This window comes from Salmo salar, chromosome 15, assembly GCF_965601325.2.
Source record: "Salmo salar chromosome 15, fSalSal1, whole genome shotgun sequence".
In the NCBI taxonomy this organism is placed as follows: Eukaryota; Metazoa; Chordata; class Actinopteri; order Salmoniformes; family Salmonidae; genus Salmo; species Salmo salar.
The window spans coordinates 78,685,784-78,709,492 of NC_138305.1; the positions used below are offsets into that span (position 1 = coordinate 78,685,784).

General features: G+C 40.7%; 2 protein-coding genes across 3 annotated transcripts in view; both read right to left on the bottom strand.

Annotated features, from left to right (window-relative positions):
- sycp2 (synaptonemal complex protein 2) overlaps positions 1-6,304 on the bottom strand; it is an 81,510-nt gene extending 75,206 nt beyond the window's left edge. The window contains exons 1-13 of the mRNA XM_082962079.1: positions 6,234-6,304; positions 5,839-5,876; positions 5,587-5,721; positions 5,252-5,382; positions 4,148-4,250; positions 3,976-4,000; positions 3,739-3,824; positions 3,355-3,449; positions 3,046-3,080; positions 2,266-2,408; positions 595-647; positions 453-498; positions 221-325 (exon numbers count right to left, since the gene is read on the bottom strand). Coding sequence (XP_082818205.1) covers positions 221-325; positions 453-498; positions 595-647; positions 2,266-2,408; positions 3,046-3,080; positions 3,355-3,449; positions 3,739-3,824; positions 3,976-4,000; positions 4,148-4,250; positions 5,252-5,382; positions 5,587-5,721; positions 5,839-5,865 — 984 coding nt within the window. The 5' untranslated portion in view covers positions 5,866-5,876; positions 6,234-6,304. The remainder of the gene's footprint in view (positions 1-220; positions 326-452; positions 499-594; positions 648-2,265; positions 2,409-3,045; positions 3,081-3,354; positions 3,450-3,738; positions 3,825-3,975; positions 4,001-4,147; positions 4,251-5,251; positions 5,383-5,586; positions 5,722-5,838; positions 5,877-6,233) is intronic.
- A 6,606-nt stretch (positions 6,305-12,910) lies between these two features.
- Positions 12,911-23,709, bottom strand: part of LOC106572290 (NLR family CARD domain-containing protein 3) — a 32,211-nt gene continuing 21,412 nt past the window's right edge. The window contains exons 10-13 of one of the 2 annotated variants that reach the window (XM_045696100.2): positions 18,417-18,590; positions 17,981-18,154; positions 17,699-17,770; positions 12,911-15,400 (exon numbers count right to left, since the gene is read on the bottom strand). In XM_045696100.2, coding sequence (XP_045552056.2) covers positions 15,391-15,400; positions 17,699-17,770; positions 17,981-18,154; positions 18,417-18,590 — 430 coding nt within the window. In that variant the 3' untranslated portion in view covers positions 12,911-15,390. Of the gene's footprint in view, positions 15,401-17,698; positions 17,771-17,980; positions 18,155-18,416; positions 18,591-23,709 lie in introns of those variants that run through there. The other variant, XR_014380668.1, reaches the window with a different exon arrangement.

Here is a 23,709-nt window from a genome sequence, read left to right on the forward strand (position 1 = left end):
ACATTTAGATTAGGACTCATTTCACTTTGTGCATTAGTGTACGTCAAATAAACCTTGGTGACGGTCAGTAAGGGGTGGTTTCCTGGATCCATATTAAGCTTAGCTCGGGACTTTAATCGAGATTCTCCATTGAAAATGATTTAAAATCCAGGACTAGGCTTAATCTAGGTCCGGGAAACCACCCATTAGTGTTCACAGTCATGTCAAGTGTCAGCGGTACCTGTGCATCCTCATCGGCGAGAGAGAAGTAGAAGGAGACGCTCTGACTTCCCAGGTTGAAGTCAATCCAGAACTCCTCCAGTTTCTCATCAGCGGGCATCAGCAACTAGGGGCACACATCACAGTTGACTCAATCGGCCAAATTGAACATCTCTTAAGCAACTGAAAAACATCACACTTACGCAAAAGATTTGGTTTGCATGTATTAACTGTGTGTGTATGTTGGGACTGACCTCATGTTTGTCCAGAAACACCTCCAGACAAGGGTAGGAGAACACTCTGGGGGCAGAAAAACAACAGGCATATGTTGTGATATAGCAGTAGAGCCATGTGAGTTTTACAGTGTGATCACTAATCAAATGTGTGTCTTTGTACCTTCTCCCATCTCCCTGCATCCCATTCAAAAGGTTTAGAAACTTGCGACAGTCCTGCAAAAAGACACGTTGCACATTGTCCCATTAAGCATTATAGAATAAAACGTACATAACTGAGGCAAAATTCATACAGCAACATAGACGGAATTGGCAAACACTGGGGCCTGGATTTAAACCATCTATCAGGCAGCGACAAATTGCTTTGCGTTGCTGTCAATCACTGCTCAATCATATTTTTGTTCTTGAATTAAAATTTAAAGTTGCTGTTCAATGAGTATACCAAACATTAGGAACACATTACATTACATTACATACAGGAACACCTTCCAAATATTGAGTTGCACCCCCCCCTTTGCCCTCAGAACAGCCTCAATTTGTTAGGACATTTTTATTTTAATTTTTTATTTTACCTTTATTTAACTAGGCAAGTCAGTTAGGAACAAATACTTATTTTCAATGATGGCCTAGGAACAGTGGGTTAGATGCCTTGTTCAGGGGCAGAACGACAGATTTTTACCTTGTCAGCTCGGGGAGTCAATCTTGCAACCTTTCGGTTACTAGTCCAATGCTCTAACCACTAGGCTACCTGCCGCCCAGGACTCTACAAGGTGTCGAAAGCGTTCCACAGGGATGCTGGTCATGCTGACTCCAATGTTTGCCACAGTTGTGTCAAGTTGGCTGAACGTCCTTTGGGTGGTGGACCATTCTTGATACACACAGGAAACTGGCAAGTGTTCTTAATGTTTTATATACTCAGTGTATATGGTCATTTCAATCATATGGCATTGTCTTTCACTAATTTAGACTAATTCTACCTAGTAACAAGCCTGCGGTTAAACTGCCGAATCACAGCGGCACAATGCAAAGTCAATTCAAGTGCAATCGAACTTGGCACAGATGTCAATTCAACCAGTTGTGTAAATTACTTAAGTAAAAATACTTTCAAGTACTACTTAAGTCGTTTTTTGAGTATCTGTACTTTACTTTACTATTCATATTTTTGACAGCTTTTACATTTACATCACTACATTCCTAAAGAAAATAATGTACGTTTTACTGCATACATTTTCACTGACACCCAAAAGTACTAGTTACATTTCCAATACTTAGCAGGACATGAAAATGGTCCAATTCACACACTTATCAAGAGAACATCCCTTGTCATCCCTACTGCCTCTGATCTGGCGGACTCACTAAACACAAATGCTTAGTTTGTAAATTATGTCTGAGTGTTGGAGTGTGCCCCTGGCTATCCATAAATTAAAAAATAAAATGGTGTCATCTGATTTGCTTAATATAAATATAAGAAATTTGAAATTATTTACACTTTTACTTTTGATACCTAAGTATATTTTAGCAATTAAATGTACTTTTGATACTTAAGTACATTGAAAACCAAAATACTTTTAGACGTTTACTCAAGTAGTATTTTACTGGGTGACTTTCACTTTTACTTGAGTCATTTTCTATTAAGGTATCTTTACTTGTTTTTACTTTTACTTAAGTATGCCAATTGGGTACTTTTTCCACCATTGAATTCAACATCTATTCCACGTTGGTTCAATGTAATTCAATTGAAATGACGTGGAAACAACGTTGATTCAACCAGTGTGGCCAGGTGGGATGTTGTTTGAATCCCGGCCTGGGTTTTGCTATAATGGCCAGGCTTTACCGTCTCAAACTCAGAGTCCTGAATTTTGCTGAAGGTGCTAGCAACAAACTCCATGGAGAACCAGTCATGAGCCAGCTCCTTCCTCTGGGCACGGGTGGTCATCCTGCACAGGGCTTCCATCAAGGCTATCTGCAAGTCGTAATCTACAGAGAAGAGAAAGAGAGAGAAAAGAGGGGGTGGGGGGGTAGAGAAAGTGAGCGAGAAAAAGAGAGAGTGGGCAAGAGAAAGTGTTTGTATATGTGTGTGGCCTCTAATGTAAGCATCCCACTGGGCAAACACTGTTTGAATCAATGTTGTTTCCATGTAATTTCAACAAAATAATTCAATGTGATGACGTTAAATCAGCGTGGAAAACTGATTGGATTTGCAAAAAGTAATCAACGTAAAGGAATTTAGTATTTTTTTTCACCCAACTTTTAAACTAAATGTATTTTTTATTTTTATTTAACCTTTAACTAGGCAAGTCAGTTAAGAACAAATTCTTATTTACAATGACGGCCTACCCTGGCAAAATCCTCCCCTAACCCGGACGACGCTGGGCCAATTGTGCGCCTCCCTATCACAGCCGGTTGTGATACAGCCCAGGATCAAACCAGGGTCTGTAGTGACGCCTCTAGCACTGCGATGCAGTGCCCTAGAACGCTGCGCCACGCAGGAGCCCAAAATGACATGGCCCAATGACATGGTGAAATGTTTTGCTGATTTCACATTGAATTGCTCAACATAGATTATGGTTGAAATCTAACGCATGCCAGAACAGGGCACTGGAGGGGCAATTACCTCCACCCTCTACAATTCGATTGGCCAGGTTGTTCCTGTGGAATGAAGCAGACAAACCAGTCAACCAATCAATCAACCAACAAACCAATCAATAGAATTCAATGGTTAAACGATGTCACGACATGCCTCGCTCATATCAATATCATATTGAATTATTGATATAGGTGCCCACCACTTGCTATCACCTACTGTGGGGTTCTGTTGACACAGGGCATTACAGATGGCCACAGTGAGATGATAAATAGAATACACCCATCATTTGAAGTAAAGAATTTAATGTATCAGGATACAGCCCTCTGCGTCACATACATGACATCTGAGGCCTCTTGAGACGATAAAATCTTCTTCTCCTTCTTGAGCTCCGCTGGGATCTTATCCAGAATGATGTTCAGTTTCCGAATAGCCTATGAAAAATGACATGGACTCAAGTCAATGTACCTGAAAAGCACGTTTTAAATGTCATTCAAAAATGATCTTGAAGTATAAAACCATGTCATTGAGCTACACTATCCCGTTCAGAGACTTGGGCAATGAGACCCAAGTTGGTTCATTTGCCTCAATAATGCAAACAATGATATAATCCATTATAGTAGTAACTTATACAACTGAACCCATGTAGATCACTTTATAGGACATATTCTTTCTACACTTCAGAAATGTATTTTGGTCTCCATTGAAATAACTCTCCCTCACCTCTTTTTGGATCATTATGTGGACTCTTGGGTCTGCAGCCAGCTGGCCAATGAGATGTAAAAAGCATTCAGTGACCTGATATGTTCCTAAAAAAAATTATCAGTCATAAATTTAGTTAATTTAATGTATTGGACAAGTTATCAGTTAAACACAGACATGCTTGTGTCCTAGCATGTTTTATGATAAGACAATAGGAGCAAAAACTTCAGGATAAGTTTTTAAAAAGTGCACACATACCCTCTTGACTTGATTCATGAACAACCTATTGGAGGAAAAACAAAGCTGCAGATAATGGTAGCTAAAGTGCCAAAAAATTGCTAGAAAATAAACTACTTAAGTTGTTTAACTATTTTATAAACAGCAATTGTCTGGTCAAGCACATTTGACTACTTCCACATTCAATACTCACCATTACAGAGTCAAATAAGTCTTCAGCTAGGTTCAGCAAGGTCTCATTCCTCTGTGTGCATGCCTCGATCCACAACAGCCTTGCTTTCTCAAACCACTGCACCATGTGCACACAGACAGATACTCACTCAATCCACCACTCAATATAAATATATTCACATAATGTATAGCTCATACAACAAACATTAGCCTATAAGCCTGATATAATATGGTTATAAATGTACGTTGGCCAGTTTATTAGGTACACCTACCTAGTACCGGGTTAGACCCCCCCCCCCCCATTTGCATCTAAAACAGCCTGAATTCTTCAGGGCATGGAAATATTGTTCAATTGGTATCAAGGGACCTAACGTGTGCCAGGAAAACATTCCCCACACCTCTACACCACCACCAGCCTGTACCGTTGACACCAGGCAGGATGGGGCCATGGACTCATGCTACTTACGCCAAATCCTGACTCTGTCATCAGCATGACTCAACAGCAACCAGGATTAGTCGGACCAGGCTATGTTTTTCCACTCCTCAATTGTGTTGAGGATCACGTGCCCACTGGAGCTGCTTCTTCTTGTTTTAGCTGACAGGAGGCGAACCCCACTCCTGGTGTGGTCGTCTGCTGAAATCTGTGACAAGGACTGACGAGTTGCTGTTCTGGACAACCACTGTTGTACTGTGCCGTTATTTGCCTGTTTGTGGCCTGCCCATTACTTGCACGATTCTTGCCATTCTCCTTCGACCTCTAATCAACAAGCTGTTTTTCGCTCACAGTACTGCTGCTGACTGGATGTTTTTTGTTTGCAGCACCATTCTCAGTAAACCCTAGACACTGTCGTGCGTGAAAAGCCCATCAGGCTGACTGTTTCTGAGATACTGGAACCAGCACGTCTGGCACCGACGATCATACTACGCTCAAAGTTGCTTAGGTCACTCGTTTTGTCCATTCTAATGTTAAATCGAACAGTAACTGAATGAACGATGCCTATCTGCCTGCGTTATATAGCAAACAACTGCCACGTGACTCAGTGTCTGTAGGAGCAAACTGTTTTCGTAAATGGGGTGGTATACCTAATATACTGGCAACTGGGTGTATAATAGGGTTGAAATACTTATCTTTTTGACAAGACCTTGGAGTACCATCCCAGATAAGCCTTGACCCCCAGGTAAAGCCAGGTTTTTCCCAAATTTGTGCAGGATCGTGAGTCCCAAACAAGCATGCTTGACATTTCTGTGATCTAATTCCTAAACAAGGTAAGAAAATATGAACCACATAAAACACTAAACCAAAACAGGGAGGAATGTGAATAGACTGTCCTTAGCTAGCTACTTGCAAATAAAGTACATTTACTCACAAGTAACAAGTGGGATTACTCCTGGGCAAAAGCATCCAAAGAAACAGAAAGAGTGAGTTGAGCAGAAGAATGTAATGTTACAGTCCATCCTTACCCTACTAACAAGTTTGTCCAATTTGGCGAGGAATTGTTTGGAACATTTCCAAGTTGTCCCCTCATCATCTTGCAAGAAGTCACCCAATGCCTGAAAATTGCGGTTCTTAAGCACCTCATCAACCAGCTTCTCCAACTGCAAGAACAGGGTTAGCAGATAAATGTCATAGCTAGCTAGCAGATACCAAGTTTAAGTTAATAGAGCTAACGTTACAATTTTCACATACTAGACATAGTTTCAAGTTTTTTTTACCTGTGGGTCCTGAGGTGGTGCCATCATACATTCACCCACTGTGAAAGATCATTAAATTAAAGTGGATCTTCTTTACATAAGTGTAATTTTTAGCTAAAGCTGGCTAGCTTACAATAAGTGTCATGTTGTGTTGTCACTCAGATATAAGATAGTTAACGTTAGCTAGCGACGTTAGCCACCTAACGTTAACAGTTAACGTTACAGTCGTTAGTTAACGTTGACAATTCAAAACATAACGTTAGCGTGTTCATTTTCCTGTACGTTGAACATAACAACATTACACACTTCATTTGGTAAATACACAATGGTGATCGTAAATAGTGTGACTGAATACATTTAGTTTTTGAGAAAATAGATGTTATTCTAGCTTGCAGACTATCAACGTTGCTAGCTACCTGTCAGTTTTCCTCAGTGAAGTTGTGAGTCGAGTGATGGATGCTGGAGCGCGCGAAAATAATGGTAAACCCGCATGCGCACCGTGTGTCTAGTGCGCAGATACTGCACACAAGTGCGTCTCCTTTCCTTCGAAGTGTACACTCGTTCACTACTTCCCACAAATCTAAAAGCACTGGATTAGTGGAGGCATTGGCTAGCTAAACGGAGTTTCCAACATCACTATACCAGTCAAATCAGTTAAGTATCAAAAGTAAAAGTGTAATTCATTTTAAATTGCTTATATTAAGAAAACCAGACGGCCCAATTTTCCTGTCTTTATTTTATTTACGGATAGCCAGGGGCACACTCCAACACTCAGACATAACAAACAAAACATTTGGGTTTAGGGAGTCTGTCAGAGCAGAGGCAGTAGGGATGACAAGGGATGTTCTCTTGATAAGTGCGTGAATTGGACCATTTTCCTGTCCTGCTAAGCATTCAAAATGTAACAGGTACTTTTGGATGTCAAGGAAAATGTATGGAGTAAAAATTACATTATTTTCTTTAGGAATGTAGTAAAGTAAAAGTTGTCATAAATATAAATAGTAAAGTAAAGTACAGATACCCCCAAAAAACACTTAAGTAGTACTTTAAAGTATTTTTACTTAAGTACTTTATACCACTGGTGAGCAGCTTGCTCTGGCCAGTGATAGTCTGGACGTTTTAAAGTTGTTTTGGTGTTGGTAGCATTTACGGTTTTGGCGCTACAGGTGCCAGCGCAGTAGAATAATAATAAGTATGAACAGTTTCTAAAGTTGTGCTTTGCTTTCCGCAAGATCACCTAAATATTGAATGCTGATGACTCCAGGTGAGCAATCAGAGCTTTTGAGGATGACTGGGTGAGAAATAGCTATATGGGTAGTTGAGTGAGAGGGGTCATTCCACCAATTCGGTGCATTTTGAGAAGTGTAACTTGGTCAAAGAATACTTTATTTCAACTAATTTTAACAGTCTGACATAAAGAGCACATGTTCAACTTGATAAAAAAAAATGTTTTCCCTATTAAGAGATTAAATAAAATAATGATGATAGTAAGTGCCTATTAAGTGCCAAAACAAAGTAACAGGGTTGACGATTTCATCTTAAATCAGCCATAAATCCCCTTGTGACAGGGGGATGGAAGCTTGTTGTGTGCATCAGGAAGTGGCAGTTGAATGTGTAACCGATGTGAAATGGCTAGTTAGTTAGCGGTGGTGCGCGCTAATAGCGTTTCAATCGGTGATGTCACTCTCTCTGAGACTTGAAGTAGGGGTTCCCCTTGCGTTGCAAGGGCTGCGGCTTTTGTGGCGCGATGGGTAACGATGCTTCGTGGGTGTCAGTTGTTGATGTGTGCAAGGGTCCCTGGTTCGAGCCCAGGTTGGGGCGAAGAGAGGGACGGAACCTGTTACACTGTTACAAATGCAAGCTTCACCCCAAAAAATTAATTGTTAAAACATTTATTGCCTGTCTACCTATGGGTAACAGGGTTGACCTGTTATGCTCAACCTGTTCAGTTTTCCACCACAAATCACTGAAAAATGGCCAAAAAGAGTATAACCGGTCTTTGAAATGTTCTGAGAACAGAAGAGAACATTTTGCCTGTTCTAAGAACATTCATTTTTAGGTTGCAGGGAGGTTCTGAGAACGTTTTTCTATGGTTCCCTGAATGTTTTCCTGGGAGTTTTTATTAATGTTCGGAGAATGGAAATTATAGGTTATTTGAAGGTAATTCAATAATGTTCTGAGAACATTTCAATAAGACTACTAGCTTAGCTGTTTAGAACTCCAAGCAAAGGAAGGACACATGGAATTTCATTTGCTTAGGCATTAATTATCCAAACACATTGACACAGCATCAGTGAGATTTGAACCTATAATCTTCTGTTCTCATTCCATGGAATTAGTCCACTCCGCCACCAGGATATCATGTTTTTTAAATCATACAAAGCTGTTCATTTTAGTCTATTAAAACAGACCACATTTCAAAGGAAACAAGCACTCATTAAGATCAGGTGGGTGCAATTAGTGTGCACGGCCAACACACCTGAACACACGTGCAATGCCATCAGGGGTACGACAAATAAAAATGTGATTCACATTAGAAAAAATATATTATTTATTTTTATATTTTGTAAAAATAAAAAAAAATTCTTCACATTTTCAAACAGTCCATTTATATTTTCCAATGTATTTGGGTTAGTTTTTTTCTCTCGACTGAGCTGCCTCGTTTCACTGCCAAAAATAAAATTAAACCCTCTAGTGTTCAGCGAAATAACAACACAATGTCAAATACAAATAGCCAAGTCAAATAATTAACATCAAATCACATTAACTGTTACTCCAAAGGGGGAGGTGTTGCAATCTACTGCAGAGATAGTAAGATATAACTCTGCAGGCTATCTAGGTCTGTACCAAAACAATTCAAGCTTCTACTTCTAAAAATGCACCTTTCCAGAAACAAGTCTCTCACTGTTGTCGCTTGCTATAGACCACCCTCTGCCCCCAGCTGTGCCCTGGACACCATATGTGAATTGATTGCCCCCATCTATCTTCTGAGCTCGTGCTGCTAGGTGACCTAAACTGGGACATGGTTAACATCCCGGCCATCCTACAATCTAAGCTTGATGCCCTCAATCTCACACAAATGATCTAGGAACCTACCAGGTACAACCCCAAATCCGTAAACACGGGCACACTCATAGATATCATCCTAACTAACTCGCCCTCCAAATACACCTCTGCTGTTTTCAACCAAGATCTCAGCGATCACTGCCTCATTGCCTGCATCCGTAATGGGTCTGCGGTCAAACGACCACCCCTCATCACTGTCAAATGCTCCCTAAAACACTTCAGCGAACAGGCCTTTCTAATCGACCTGGCCGGGGTATCCTGGAATGACATTGACCTCATCCCGTCAGTAGAGGATGCCTGGTTATTCTTTAAAAGTGCCTTCCTCATCTTAAATAAGCATGTTCCATTCAAAAATTTAGATCCAGGAATAGATATAGCCCTTGGTTCACTCCAGACCTGTCTGCCCTTGACCAGCACAAAAACATCCTGTGGCGTTCTGCGTTAGCATCGAATAGCCCCCGTGAAATGCAACTTTTCAGGGAAGTTAGGAACCAATATACACAGGCAGTTAGGAAAGCTAAGGCTAGCTTTTTCAAACAGAAATTTGCATCCTGTAGTACAAACTCAAAAAAATTCTGGGACACTGTAAAGTCCATCGGAGAGTAAGAGCACCTCCTCCCAGCTGCCCACTGCACTGAGGCTAGGAAACACTGTCACTACCGATAACTCCACAATAATTGAGAATTTCAATATGCATTTTTCTACGGTTGGCTATGCTTTCCACCTGGCTACCCCTAACTTTGTCAACAGCCCTGCGCTCCCCACAGCAACTTGCCCAAACTTCCCCCACCCAAATCCAGATAGCGGATGTTCTGAAAGAGCTGCAAAATCTGGACCCCTACAAATCACCCGGGCTAGACAATCTGGACCCTCTCTTTCTAAACTTAGCTGCCGAAATTGTTGCAACCCCTATTACTAGCCTGTTCAACCTCTCTTTCGTATCGTCTGAGATTCCCATAGATTGGAAAGCTGCCGCAGTCATCCCCCTCTTCAAAGGGGAGACACTCTAGACCCAAACTGCTACAGACCTATATCTATTCTACCCTGCCTTTCTAAAGGTCGTTGAAAGCCAAGTTAACAAACAGATTACCGAATCATTTCGAATCTTACCGTACCTTCTCCGCTATACAATCTGGTTTCAAAGCTGGTCATGGGTGCACCTCAGCCACGCTCAAGGTCCTAAACGATATCATAACCGCCATCAATAAGAGACATTACTGTGCAGCCGTATTCATCAACCTGGCTAAGGTTTTCGACTCTGTCAATCACAACATTCTTATTGGCAGACTCAACAGCCTTGGTTTCTCAAATGATTGCCTCGCTTGGTTCACCAACTACTTCTCCGATAGAGTTCAGTATGTCAAATCGGAGGGCCTGTTGTCCGGACCTCTGGCAGTCTCTATGGGGGTGCCACAGGGTTCAATTCTCGGGCCGACTCTCTTCTCTGTATACATCAATGATGTCGCTCTCGCTGCTGGTGATTCTTTGATCCACCTCTATGCAGACGATACCATTCTGTATACCTCTGGCCCTTCGTTGGACACTGTGTTAACTAACCTCCAGATGAGCTTCAATGCCATACAACTCTCCTTCCATGGCCTCCAACTGCTCTTAAATGCAAGTAAAACTAAATGCATGCTCTTCAACCGATCGATCGGGGTCAAATACTCATTTCCCTCATTAAAATGCAAATCAATTTAGAACATTTTTGACATGCGTTTTTCTGGATTTTTGTTGTTGTTATTCTGTCTCTCACTGTTCAAATAAACCTACCATTAAAATTATTGACTGATCATTTCTTTGTCAGTGAGCAAACGTACAAAATCAGCAGGGGATCAAATACTTTTTTCCCTAACTGTAGTTCATCTGTAAATAGCCCATCCAATCTACCTCATCCCCATACTGTATTTATTTATTTATCTTGCTCCTTTGCACCCCAATATCTCAACTTGCACATTCATCCTCTGCACATCCTACCATTCCAGTGTTTAATTGCTATATTGTAATTACTTTGCCACCATGGCCTATTTATTGCCTTACCTCTCTTATCCTACCTCATTTTCACATGCTGTATATAGATTTTCCCACTGTATTATTGATTGTATGTTTGTTTATTCCATGTGTAACTCTGTGTTGTTGTATGTGTCGAACTGCTTTGCTTTATCTTGGCCAGGTCGCAGTGGCAAATGAGAACTTGTTCTCAACTAGCCTACCTGGTTAAACTCTCGCGGGAATTCCACGAATGGTCCGTATGTAGCCAAACGTAGCTGCCGATCATGTTGGTATCTTTACTGATGGCGCAAAAGCCATGACAGGGAGACGTAGTGGAGTGGTAACGCGCGTGCAAGCAGTTGCTCCCGACACCACTGCGGTACACTGCAGGATCCACCGAGAGGCTCTTGCTGCCAAGGGAATGCCAGACAGCTTGAAAGACGTTTTGGACACTACAGTGAAAATTGTTAACTTTGTTAAAGCAAGGTCCCTGAACTGTCGTGTATTTTCTTCACTATACAATGATATGGGCAGCCACCATGTACTGCTTTTACAACATACATATGTGCGCTGGTTATCAAGGGGCAAAGTATTGACTCATTTTGTTGAATTGAGAGACGAGCTTAAAGTTTTCTTTACTGACCATCATTTTCACTTGTCTGACTGCTTGCATGATGACGAGTTTCTCACACAACTGGACTATCTGGGGTATGTTTTTTTTCGCCTGAATGTTCTGAATCTAGGATTACAGGGACTCTCCGCAACTATATTCAATGTGCGGAACAAAATTGAGGCTATGATTAAGAAGTTGGAGCTTTTCTCTGTATGCATTAACAAGGACAACACACAGGTCTTTCCATCATTGTATGATTTTATTGTGTGCAAATTAATTCAAGCTTACGGACAATGTCAAATGTGATATTGCAAAGCACCTGAGTGAGTTGGGTGCGCAATTACGCAGGTACTTTCCCGAAACAGATGACACAAACAACTGGATTCGTTATCACTTTCATGCCCTGCCTCCAGTCCACTTACCGATATCTGAACAAGAGAGCCTCATCGAAATTCCAACAAGCAGTTCTGTGAAAATTTAATTTAATCAGAAGCCACTGCCAGATTTCTGGATTGGGCTGTGCTCATAGTATCCTGCCTTGGCAAATCACGCTGTTAAGACACTGATGGCCTTTGCAACCACATACCTGCAATATGTGATAGTGGATTCTCAGCCCTCACTAGCATGAAACCTAAATACAGGCACAGACTGTGTGTAGAAAATTATTTAAGACTGAGACGCTCTTCAATACAACCCAACATTGCAGAGTTATGTGCATCCTTTCAAGCACACCCTTCTCATTAACCTGTGGTGAGTTATTCACAATTTTTGATGAACAAATAAGGTTTTATATGTAAGATGGTTAAATCAAGAGCAAAATTATTGATTATTATTATATTATTATTTGTGCCCTGGTCCTATAATGAGCCGGGTTGTGACAAAAACTCACTCGTTCTTATGTTTAATAAATGTATCGTATAGTGTGTGTGTGTGGCAGGCTTACAATGATGGCAAAAAACAACGACCCTGGTGCTAGAGAGGGTACACAGCTGGAGGTTGAATGTTCGAAAGGGTACGAGACTATAAAAAGTTTGGGAACCACTGAGATATAGGATAGAGAGAGTTTTGTTGATGCTGAGAACAGAATGTATATGTTTTAAAATAACATTCGTAGAACATTCTCTGAACGTTACTAAAGTTTTCTTGTTGTTTTTATGGAACGTTTTCTTAATGTTCCGTGAACAATTTAAGAACATGGCTTTAAATAGAACCATGAAAAAACCTGTAGGAAACGTTACACCAAAGTACTGAAATTTCCACAGAAGAATTCTGTTTCTCAACATTCTCTGAACTATTTGAGAACATCCCCAATGTCAAACCAGTTGGAGAACGTTCCTAGAACATTAACAAAATTGAAATGAAATGTAACTATGCTTGAACTTTTAGAAAACATGATGTTAAAGTAATGAAATACCAAGAAAATTACTTTAGCAAGTCTTTATATTCAGATTGATTCAATTCTCCATGTGGTCTTTATTAAAGGACACTTCATTTAATATAACATGCTTTTAAAGTTCAGTATTGGTGCACAATTTCTACTTAAAATATCAAAGGGACGCAAAGGCACTCTTTTCGTGGAACAACCCAGAGATAGTTTTATGGATAGTTGGAGAAAGCCGAATCTACAACTATAAGTTGTCCTTTCCATCATATAATGAAAAATATCAGACAGTTCCCATTCTGAAGGTCTCGTGGGTAGCTCTGCATTCACCAAACATAATAAGAACCAAACCTCTTTACTTTCACCAAAATAATTTGATTAGTAGGCCTACACCTCCTTCAGTTCATTTCATAATTACAGAAACATTTCATTCAGTTTAATTTAGCTGATATAGACAAAAATAGTTGTTTTGACTACAATTTGACAGAAACATTTGTGACCTAGGCTACGGTTGTGAATAATGCCCACAACACTGTGTAATAAAACATACACAAAGACCACAAACATCTAAGTCTAGGGAAATAACACCCATTAACAAAAGTTACATTAACAGATAAGTTTTTCTTGCACTTTTATGCAAAACACAATAAAGGTTAAGGCACAAATTAAAACTGAGCACATACAAAAACGTTAATGTATTTAAAGAGAGGCAATTTGAACCATAAACACATGTAAAAAAAAAAACAATTTCTGATTTTCAAATTAATATATTTTTTGCAATCAGTGTGTGATGATTCACTCTTGATTAATTAAGTCTAGTTTACAATGTTTGTGAACCAGTTTAGGAATATTCCATCAATATTTACAAAATCATGTACATGACTAGAGTGTATCAATGTCAGAGTGTTCATTGTGTGTGTCTTGTGGCACATACCCAGAAGCTAGCTCTACAGTACAAGCCACCCTCACAGCAGCTGTGAAAACATACAGCAAAATGAAGGCCTGTCTGATAACATTCCAAAAACAGAGATCCTATGTCAGTAGTCATCTGATCCTACACCTGAATCATCCGCTTTCTCCATTGCAGGCTCCTCACTGGCCATTGCACCTTCAAATACCTTGGAAGCATTCTCTTGGAAGACAGCAACATCGACCAGAATATCCAAGAACTGTTTCAGACAGGCCTCATCCTCCTTTGGATGGCTAAGGAAGAGTTTTCAACAACAGCAACCTGCACAGCAAAGTGAAGTCTTAGTCTACACTCCACACTCCTCCATGGATGTGAAACATGGACAGTCTACAGCTGCCACTTAATAAAACAACTGGAGTCCTTTCAATGCCTCCAACTCATTTTCAAAGTGACCTGGCAGAACCGTGTACTACACTCAAAGATCCTGAAGAGATTCAACTGCAGGATCATTGAGGCGACCATCATTCACCACAAACTCAGATGGCTCGGCCTTGCCACCCGGATCGATGCCAGAGGACCGCCTGCTGCAAAATATCTTGTACGGACAGCTATAACTGGGCCATCACTAGGCAGGTGAACAGAAAAGGTGTGTAAAGAACCACTTGAAGATCCCACATAAGGCAGTGTGGGATAAACCCTGCCTCCCTTGAGACTTGCTGTGGACCGTTCCGCCTGGCGCGGGCTCTGTGACCAAGGAGTGCAGTTGGCTGAGGTGAAAAGGACTGAACGTCACCTGACGAAACAACAAAGACGAAACATGACCATGGCTGCGCCGGCCTCAACGGGACAGGATTTTGTGTGCTCTGTCTGTGGCAGACAGTGTGCATCCCAAATCGGATTATACAGCCATCAGCGAACCCACAAGTGGTGGTGGAAGTCATCATCATAGTTTAAAACATCCAATCATGTCACACAGTTGTCTTCATAGGAGAGTGATTTATCTGAAGCCTCAGGTTTTCCTCCAGGACAGTAGGAGGCTAGCTGTTACAGGGACAATGACGTGACATCACCAATATTTAGTTTCAACGTTTAACCTTGCATAAAAATACAGAGGAGCCATAATCCCAAACCCCAAACCCTGGGTAGAGAGGCTCAGTGAATGTGGTGTTAAATGTGTGCAGTTGGGTCAGACTGCCAGGAGATGCTGTAGAAGGATAGATGGCCATGCAGACAGTCCAGATACACTCTTACTCTGTTGGAGCGGGAGGAGCAGACAGGTACGATAGCGCTCTTATTGCTGTGCCAGGCAGTGTAATTGTCATTGGAGCACTCCAGACCCCATGACTTGTCATTGAATCCACTTTACACAAAGAATTAGCCACTCCATGTTTGTTTATTCCTCTATATGCCACTCCTATATAAGCTTTTCCACTCCACTCTGTCTCCCAGTAACATTGCCCAGTCAGACCCTCTCTACGTAGCACCTGGGGGCAGTCCCTGAATCTCTCTGGGTGATCAGGACACAGCTGCTTCACCAATAACCGTGTCACCCTTTTGATCCTCTCAGACAGAGAGGGGTCTCTGTGTGCTGTGTTTGGGTTCAGTGTGAGCTCACATGCATCTGTTGGAGGAGAACACAATACAATGTATTACAAATCAATCATCATCCTGTAATGTATAACTTTTCACCTCAGCAAGTTTGAGTGTGTAGATTGAATGCGCCTTACAATCTATTAATGAAGAATGAATAGACAATATTTTTTGACAAAATTGATGAAAGGCAGTAATCGAAGAGCTCATATTATGTTGTTTTAGCAATAAATAACATGCATAAACCTGAATAAATATATATTAGTCCTATGTTTCATGAGCTGAAATAAAAGATTCAAGAAATGTTCCATACGCACAAAAAGCTTATTTCTCTCCAATTTTGTGCACAAATTTGTTTACATTCCTGTTAGTGAGCATTTGTCCTTTGTCAAGATAATCCATCCACCTGACAGGTGTGACATTTCAAGAAGCTGATTAAACAGCATGATCATTACACAGGTGCACCTTGTGCTGGGGATAATAAAAGGCCACTAAAATGTGCAGTTTTGTCACACAACACAATGCCATAGACGTCTCAAGTTTTGAGGGAGCGTACAATTGGCATGCTGACTTCAGGAATGTCCACCAGAGCTGTTGCCAGAGAATTGAATGTTAATTTCTCTACCATAAGCCACCTCCAACGTCGTTTTAGAGAATTTGGCAGAACGTCCAACCGGCCTCACAACCGCAGACCACGTGTAACCAAGCCTGCCCAGGACCTCCACATCTGGCTTCTTCACCTGCGGGACTGTCTGAGATCAGCCACCTGGACAGTTGATAAAACTGAGGAGTATTTCTGTCTGTAATAAAGCCCTTTTGTGACAAAAAACTCATTCTGATTCGCTGGGCCTGGCTCCCCAATGGGTGGGCCTATGCCCTCCCAGGCCCACTCATGGCTGCACCCCTGCACAGTCATGTGAAATTCATAGTTTAGGGCCTAATGAATTTATTTCAATTAACTGATTTCATTATATGACCTGTAATTCAGTAAAATCCATTGAAATTGTTGCATGTTGCGTTTATATTTTTACCATATACTGTATGCCTTTTTAATGTCTGGGTCAAGGTATTTGAAGCTGCTAGACATCAGGACTGTAGATGGTACTCGTGAAGGATTAGCTAGTTTAGTCTTGTTACGGTAAGTAGCTAGTAGTCCACTATAGTTACACCTCGGCTGCTAATGCTAGCTCCGATTATGATTCCAGCTGCTTTGCCTGCTTTGCCTAATTATAAATATGGTGGATATAACAATACAAGAAAAACAATGAATGAATCATTCTTCTAGGCATTTTTGTAGGATATGGGTTGCCCCACTTTCTGCTTTCCTTTGATAGTGATAGTGTTGAAATAGTGTTTGAATTGTATTGTGTGATGTCTTTTAAATTACAGACTTATTCTTCACAGCAGTCAACACTCACATCTCTTTTTCCAAGTATGATAATGTACACTATAAATACACACACAACTGTGGATTCTGCTATTTCAGCCACAACCGTTGCTGTCAAATCAAGCACACAGCCATGCAATCTCCATAGACAAACATTGGCAGTAGAATGGCCTTACTGAAGAGTTCAGTGACATTCAACGTGGCACTGTCATAGGAGTATGTTCGTCAAATGTCTTCCCTGCTAGAGCTGCCCCTGTCGACTGTAAGTGCTGTTATTGGGAAGTGGAAATGCCTAGAAGCAACAACTGCTCTGCCGCAAAGTGGTAGGCAACACAAGCTCACAGAACAGGACCGCCGAGTGCTGTCTGTCCTCGGTTTTAACACTCACTACCGAGTTCCAAACTGCTTAAGGAAGCAGCGTCAGCACAATAACTGTTCATCGCGAGCTTCATGAAATGGGTTTCCATGGCCGAGCAGCTGCACACAAGCCTAAGATCACTAGGCCCCTTAGTTACAGTGAAGGGAAATCTTAAAGCTACAGCATACAATGACATTCTAGCCAATTCTGTGCTTCCAACTTTGTGGCAACAGTTTGGGGAAGGCCCTTTCCTGTTTCAGCATGACAATGCCGCCGTGCACAAAGCGAGATCCATACAGAAATGGTTAGTCGAGATCAGTGTGGAAGAACTTGACTGGACTGCACCGAGCCCTGACCTCAACCCCATCGAACACCTTTGGGATGAAATGGAACGCTGCTTAATCGCCCAACATCAGTGCCCGACCTCACTAATGCTCTTGTGGCTGAATGGAAGCAAGTCCCAGCAGCAATGTTACAACATCTAGTGGAAAGCCTTCCCAGAAGAGTGGAGGCAGTTATACGTAGCAGCAAAGGGGTAACCAACTCCCTATTAATGCCCATGATTTTGGTATGTGTCCACATACTTTTGTTGTGTCATGTTGTGTACGTAGTCTTCATTCTCATCACTAGACACCGTATGTGTATGGCAGAAAAAGCTGAAAAACATACACTGTTTGATTAATACACAGGCACACGCACAAGCAACAAAACAAATACAATAAGGCACAAATGTATCAAGTGCATATTTAGTTTCCCAGAGAGCTGAAAAATATAAGTCCAGTGCAGAAGGGATGGGTGTGAGAAGGGGGTTGGATACATGTTTTGCTCATGAATACTGTGTGTTTATATGAATATTGTGTCTGTACTTCAGTTTCTCCAGTCTCCAGAGAGGATCGGCCAGTTGATCAGAGAGCAGCTTCACTGCTGAATAATGCAGGTCATTCCAACTCAGGTCCAGCTCTCTCAGGTATGAGGGGTTTAAGATTAGAGCAGAGGCCAGAGAAGCATAGCCTTTATCTCCGATTTTACATGATGAAAGCCTGCAGAGTTTATCATGATTTCATTAATACTGCTACACTTGTGAAAATGAACAATGGCAGCGGTATAATTCTGCCTTTGTCAGGAACAATGTGAACTACACTATCAATTATATTTTGAAACTTGGTAAGTATCATTGAATTGTATAAATATAAATTCTATGGGTGGTGTTAATTTACTATGTTAATAATGAAAGTTCTACAGCATATAAAACATAATGTAGATCTGATTAACAACTTATTCAACAATTATAAGAATACTGACCTCAGTGTCTCCAGTTTACAGTGTGGACTCCCCAGTCCATCAGAGAGCAGCTTCAGTCCGGAGTCTTCTAGGTCATTGACACTCAGGTCCAGCTCTCTCAGGTGTGAGTGGTTTAACATCAGAGCAGAGGCCAGAGAAGAACAGCCTTCGTCTCTGACTCCACACCATCGTAGCCTGCACAGAATTGAATGTGATTTTGGTAAACACACTGCTACCCTCCAGGGGTGAAATAGTTATCCACTTGTCAGACATTATGGGATGTACTCAGTGCTTGACTTGGGCAGGAGCTACTGCTACTGCTTGAGTTCCTGCACCACTTATAGAATTTTTGCTCAAAAGTATTGCAGAGTTCCAAGTAAACAGTACCTATTTCTGACCAAGTACTACACCGGATGTACTACACTATACCAATTATATATTTTTTACTAATACCAGTAACATAATCCCCATTAGCTGCTGCCAATGCAACATCTACTCTTCCTGGGGTCCTGCAACATTAAGGCAATTACATACAATTCAAAATATTACATGACAATCCATTTCATAACACTTTACCCAATACATTTAGTGTGTTCCCTCAGGCCACTACTCCACTATCACATATTTACAATACAACCTCCATGTGTACGTGTGTGTAGAGTGCGTGTCTTATCAGGTGTATGTGTACAGTACATTATGTGTGTCTGTGCCTGTGTGTGTCTCTCCACAGTCCCCGTTGTTCCATAAGGTGTATTTCTATCTGTTTTTTATTCTGATTCTACTGCTTGCATCAGTTATTTGATGTGGAATAGACTTCCAGGTAGCCATGCCTCTATGTAGTACTGTGCGCATCCCATAGTCTGTTCTTGACTTGGGGATTGTGAAGAGACCTTTGGTGGCATGTCTTGTGGGGTATGCATGGGTGTCCGAGCTATGTGCTAGTAGTTTTAACAGACACCTCGGTGCATTCAGCATGTCAACACTTCTTACAAATACAAGTTGTGATGAAGTCAATCTCTCTTCCACTATGAGCCATGCATATTATCAATGTTATCTCTCTGTTTACATTTAACGGCCAGCCGTGCTGCCCTGTTCTGAGCCTATTGTAATTTTCAGAGGTCTTTCTTTGTGGCACCTGACAACACGATTGAACAGTAGTCCAGGTGCGACAAAACTAGAGCCTGTAGGACCTGCCTTGTTGATAGTGTTGTTAAAAAGTCAGAGCAATGATTTATTATGGACAGACTTCTCCCCATCTTAGCTACTGTGGTATCAACATGTTTTGACATTGACAGTTTACAATCCAGGGTTACTCCAAGCAGTTTAGTCACCTCAATTTGCTCAATTTCCACATTACTTATTACAAGATTTAGTTTAAGTTTATGGTTTAGTGAATAATTTGTCCCAAATACAATGCTTTTAGTTTTTGAAATATTTAGGACTAACTTATTCCTTGCCACCCATTCTGAAACTAACTGCAGCTCTTTGTGAAGTGTTGCAGTGATTTCACTCGCTGTAGTAGCTGGTGTGTATAGTGTTGAGTCATCCGTATACAAAGACACACTGGCTTTACTCAAGACCAGTGGCATGTCATTAGCAAAAAATATAATTAATAAATAAATAAATAAGGGGCCTAGACAGTTGCCCTGGGGAATTCCTGATTCTACCTGGATTATGTTGGAGAGGCTTCCATTAAAGAACACCCTTTTGTTTTGTTAGACAGGTAACTCTTTATCCACAATATAGCAGGGGGTGTAATGCAATAACACATGTTTTTTTTCCATCAGCAGACTATGATCGATAATGTCAAAAGCCACACTGAAGTCTAACAAAACAGCTCCCACAACCTTATCATCAATTTCTCTCAGCCAATCATCAGTCATTTGTGTAAGTGCCGTGCTTGTTGAATATCCTTCCCTATAAGCGCGATGATGTTGTCAATTTGTTTACAGTAAAATAGCATTGTATCTGGTCGAACACCATTTTTTCCAAAAGTTTACTAAAGGCTGGTAACAGGCTGATTGATTACCAGCTATTTGAGCCAGTAAAGGGGGGCTTTATTATTCTTAGGTAGCAGAATTACTTTTGCTTCCCCCCAGGCCTGAAGGCACACCCTTTCTAGTAGGCCTAGATTGAAGATATGGCAAATAGGAGTGGCAATATCGTCCGCTATTATCCTCAGTCATTTTCCATCCAAGTTGTCAGACCAAAAAAAAATTCACTTCTTCCACACTCACTTTACAGAATTCAAAATTACAATGCTTGTCTTTCATAATTTGATCATAATTTGATCAGTTATACTTGGATGTGTAGTGTCAGCGTTTGTTGCTGGCATGTCATTCCTAAGTTTGCTAATCTTGCCAATAAAAAAAATAATGAAAGAAATTGGCAAAATCTGTGGGTTGTGTGATGAGTGAGCAATCTTATTCAATGAATGATGGAGCTCAGTTTGCCTTCTTGCTCAAAATTTCATTTAAGGTGCTCCAAAGCTTTTTACTATCATTCCTTATGTAATTTATCTATGTTTCATAGTATAGTTTCTTTTTCTTTTTATTCAGTTCAGTCATATGATTTCTCAATTTGCGGTACATTTGCCAATCGGTTGTGCAGCCAGACTTTTGTCTCATCCCTGTCAACCATACAATTGTTCAATTCCTCATCAATCCACGGGGATTTAACTGTTTTTACAGTCATTTTGTTAATGGGTGCATGCTTATTAGTAACTGGAATAAGTGTCTGGTAGCTCCTCATTACACACCACAGACCAACAAATATTATTTACATCAACAACATAGGAATCACTACACTACTTCTTGTATGACCTCTTACACACTACATTAAGCCCAGCCTTTGGAACTCTGGTTTTCCTAGATATGGCTACTATATTGTGATCACTACATCCGATGGATTTGGATACTGCTCTAAAGCACATTTCTGCAGCATTAGTAAATATGTGATCAATACATGTTGATGATTTAATTCCTGTGCTGTTTGTAACTACTCTGGTAGATTAACTGATAACCTGAACCAGGTTGCAGGCAATAGTTATAGTTTGAAGCTTTTTCTTGAGTGGGCAGCTTGATGAAAGCCAGTGAATATTTAAATCATCCAGAAAACATACCTCTGTTGCAATCACATACAGTATCAGTCAAAACTTTCGAACACGCCTACTCGTGGGGCTTTTCTTTATTTTTACTATTTTCTACATTGTAGAAAAATAGTGAAAACATCAAAACTATGAAATAACACATGGAATCATGTAGCAACTAAAAAAGTGTTAAACAAATCAAAATATATTTTCGATTTGAGATTCTTCAAAGTAGCCAGGCTTTGCCTTGATGACAGCTTTGCACACCTCTTGGCATTCTCTCAACCAGCTTCATGAGGAATGCTTGTCCAACAGTCTTGAATGAGTTCCCACATATGGTGAGCACTTGTTGGCTGCTTTTCCTTCACGCTGAGGTCCAAATCATCCCAAACAATCTCAATTGGGTTGAGGTTGGGCGATTGTGGAGGCCAGGCCATCTGATGTAGCACTCCATCACTCTCCTTTATCAAATAGCCCTTAGAAAACCTGGAGGTGTGTTTTGGGTCATTGTCCTGTTGAAAAACAAATGATAGTCCCACTAAGCGCAAACCAGATGGGATGGCGTATCGCTGCAGAATGCTGTGGTAGCTATGCTGGTTAAGTGTGCATTGAATTCTAAATAAGCACCCCCACACCATCACACCTCCTCTTCCATGCTTCAAGGTGGGAATCACACATGCGGAGATAATCTGTTCACATACTGTGCATCTCACAAAGACACTGTGGTTGGAACCAAAAATCAAAATTTTGGACAAATCAGACAAAAGGACAGATTTCCACCAGTCTAATGCCCACTGCTCATGTTTCTTGGCCAAAGAAAGTATCTTCTTCTTATTGGTGTCCTTTAGTAGTGGTTGCTTTGCAGCAATTCGACCATGAAGGCTTGATTCACGTAGTCTCCTCTGAACAGTTGATGTTGAGATGCGTCGTTTACTTCAACTCTGTGAAGCATTTATTTGGGCTGCAATTTCTGAGGCAGGTAACTCTAATGAACTTATCCTCTGCAGCAGAGGTAATTCTGGGTCTTCCGTTCCTGTGGCGGTCCTCATGAGAGCCAGTTTCATCATAGCACTTGATGGTTTTTGCGACAGCACTTGAAGAAACTTTCAAAGTTCTTGAAATGTTCCGGATTGACAGACCCTAATGTCTTAAAGTAATGATGGACTGTCATTTCTCTTTGCTTATTTGAGCTGTTCTTGCCATAATATGGACTTGGTCTTTTACCAAATAGGGCTATCTTCTGTGTACCACCCCTACCTTGTCACAACACAACTTATTGGCTCAAACGCATTAAGAAGTTAACAAATTAACAAGGCACTCCTGTTAATTGAAATACATTCTAGGTGACTACCTCATGAATCTGGTTGAGAGAATGCCAAAAGTGTGCAAAGCTGTCATCATGGCAAAGGGTGGCTACTTTGAAGAATCTCAAATATATTTTGATTTGTTTAACACTTTTTGAGTTACTACAAGATTTCATATGTGTTATTTCATAGTTGTGATGTCTTCACTATTATTCTACAATGTAGAAAATAGTAAAATAAAGAAAAACCCTTGAATGAGTAGGTGAGTCCAAACTTTTGACTGGTACTGTACATTATAAAGCATTTCACAAGTTATCCAGATACTGACTGTTAGCACTTGGTCGTCTATAGCAGCTTCCCACCAGAAAGGGCTTTAGGTGAGGCAGATGAACCTGTAGCCATATTACTACAACAGTATTTAACATTAGATTCTCTCTAAGCTTTACAGGAATGTGGTTCTGAATATAAACGGCAACACCTCCACCTTTGTCATTTCTGTAGATGTTATAACCATGGATTGCTACTGTATCAAGAAAAAGGTATTATCAAAGTGAGTTTCAGAGATTGTCAGAATATGAATGTCATCTGTTACGAGCAAATTATTGATTTCATTAACCTTGTTTCTTAAGCTACATATAGTGCATTCGGAAAGTATTCAGACCCCTTGACTTGTTCCCCATTGTAAGTAACCTAATGAATGTCCCTCTAACTGCCACGAATGCCTCTGCTGGTCCTATAGCGATTGTATGCAGTAATCATTTGCCTGTATACAATAATCAAAATGGAAACATAGTCCCGTGAAAAAATGTGCCAGGCTATGGAAATCAAATGTCCGTCCAACTGATTCGTTCTGACTCCAGAGATGTGACTATATGGACTACAGATAACATAGGCCTGTATGATTTGAGGTTCAAAAATGTCT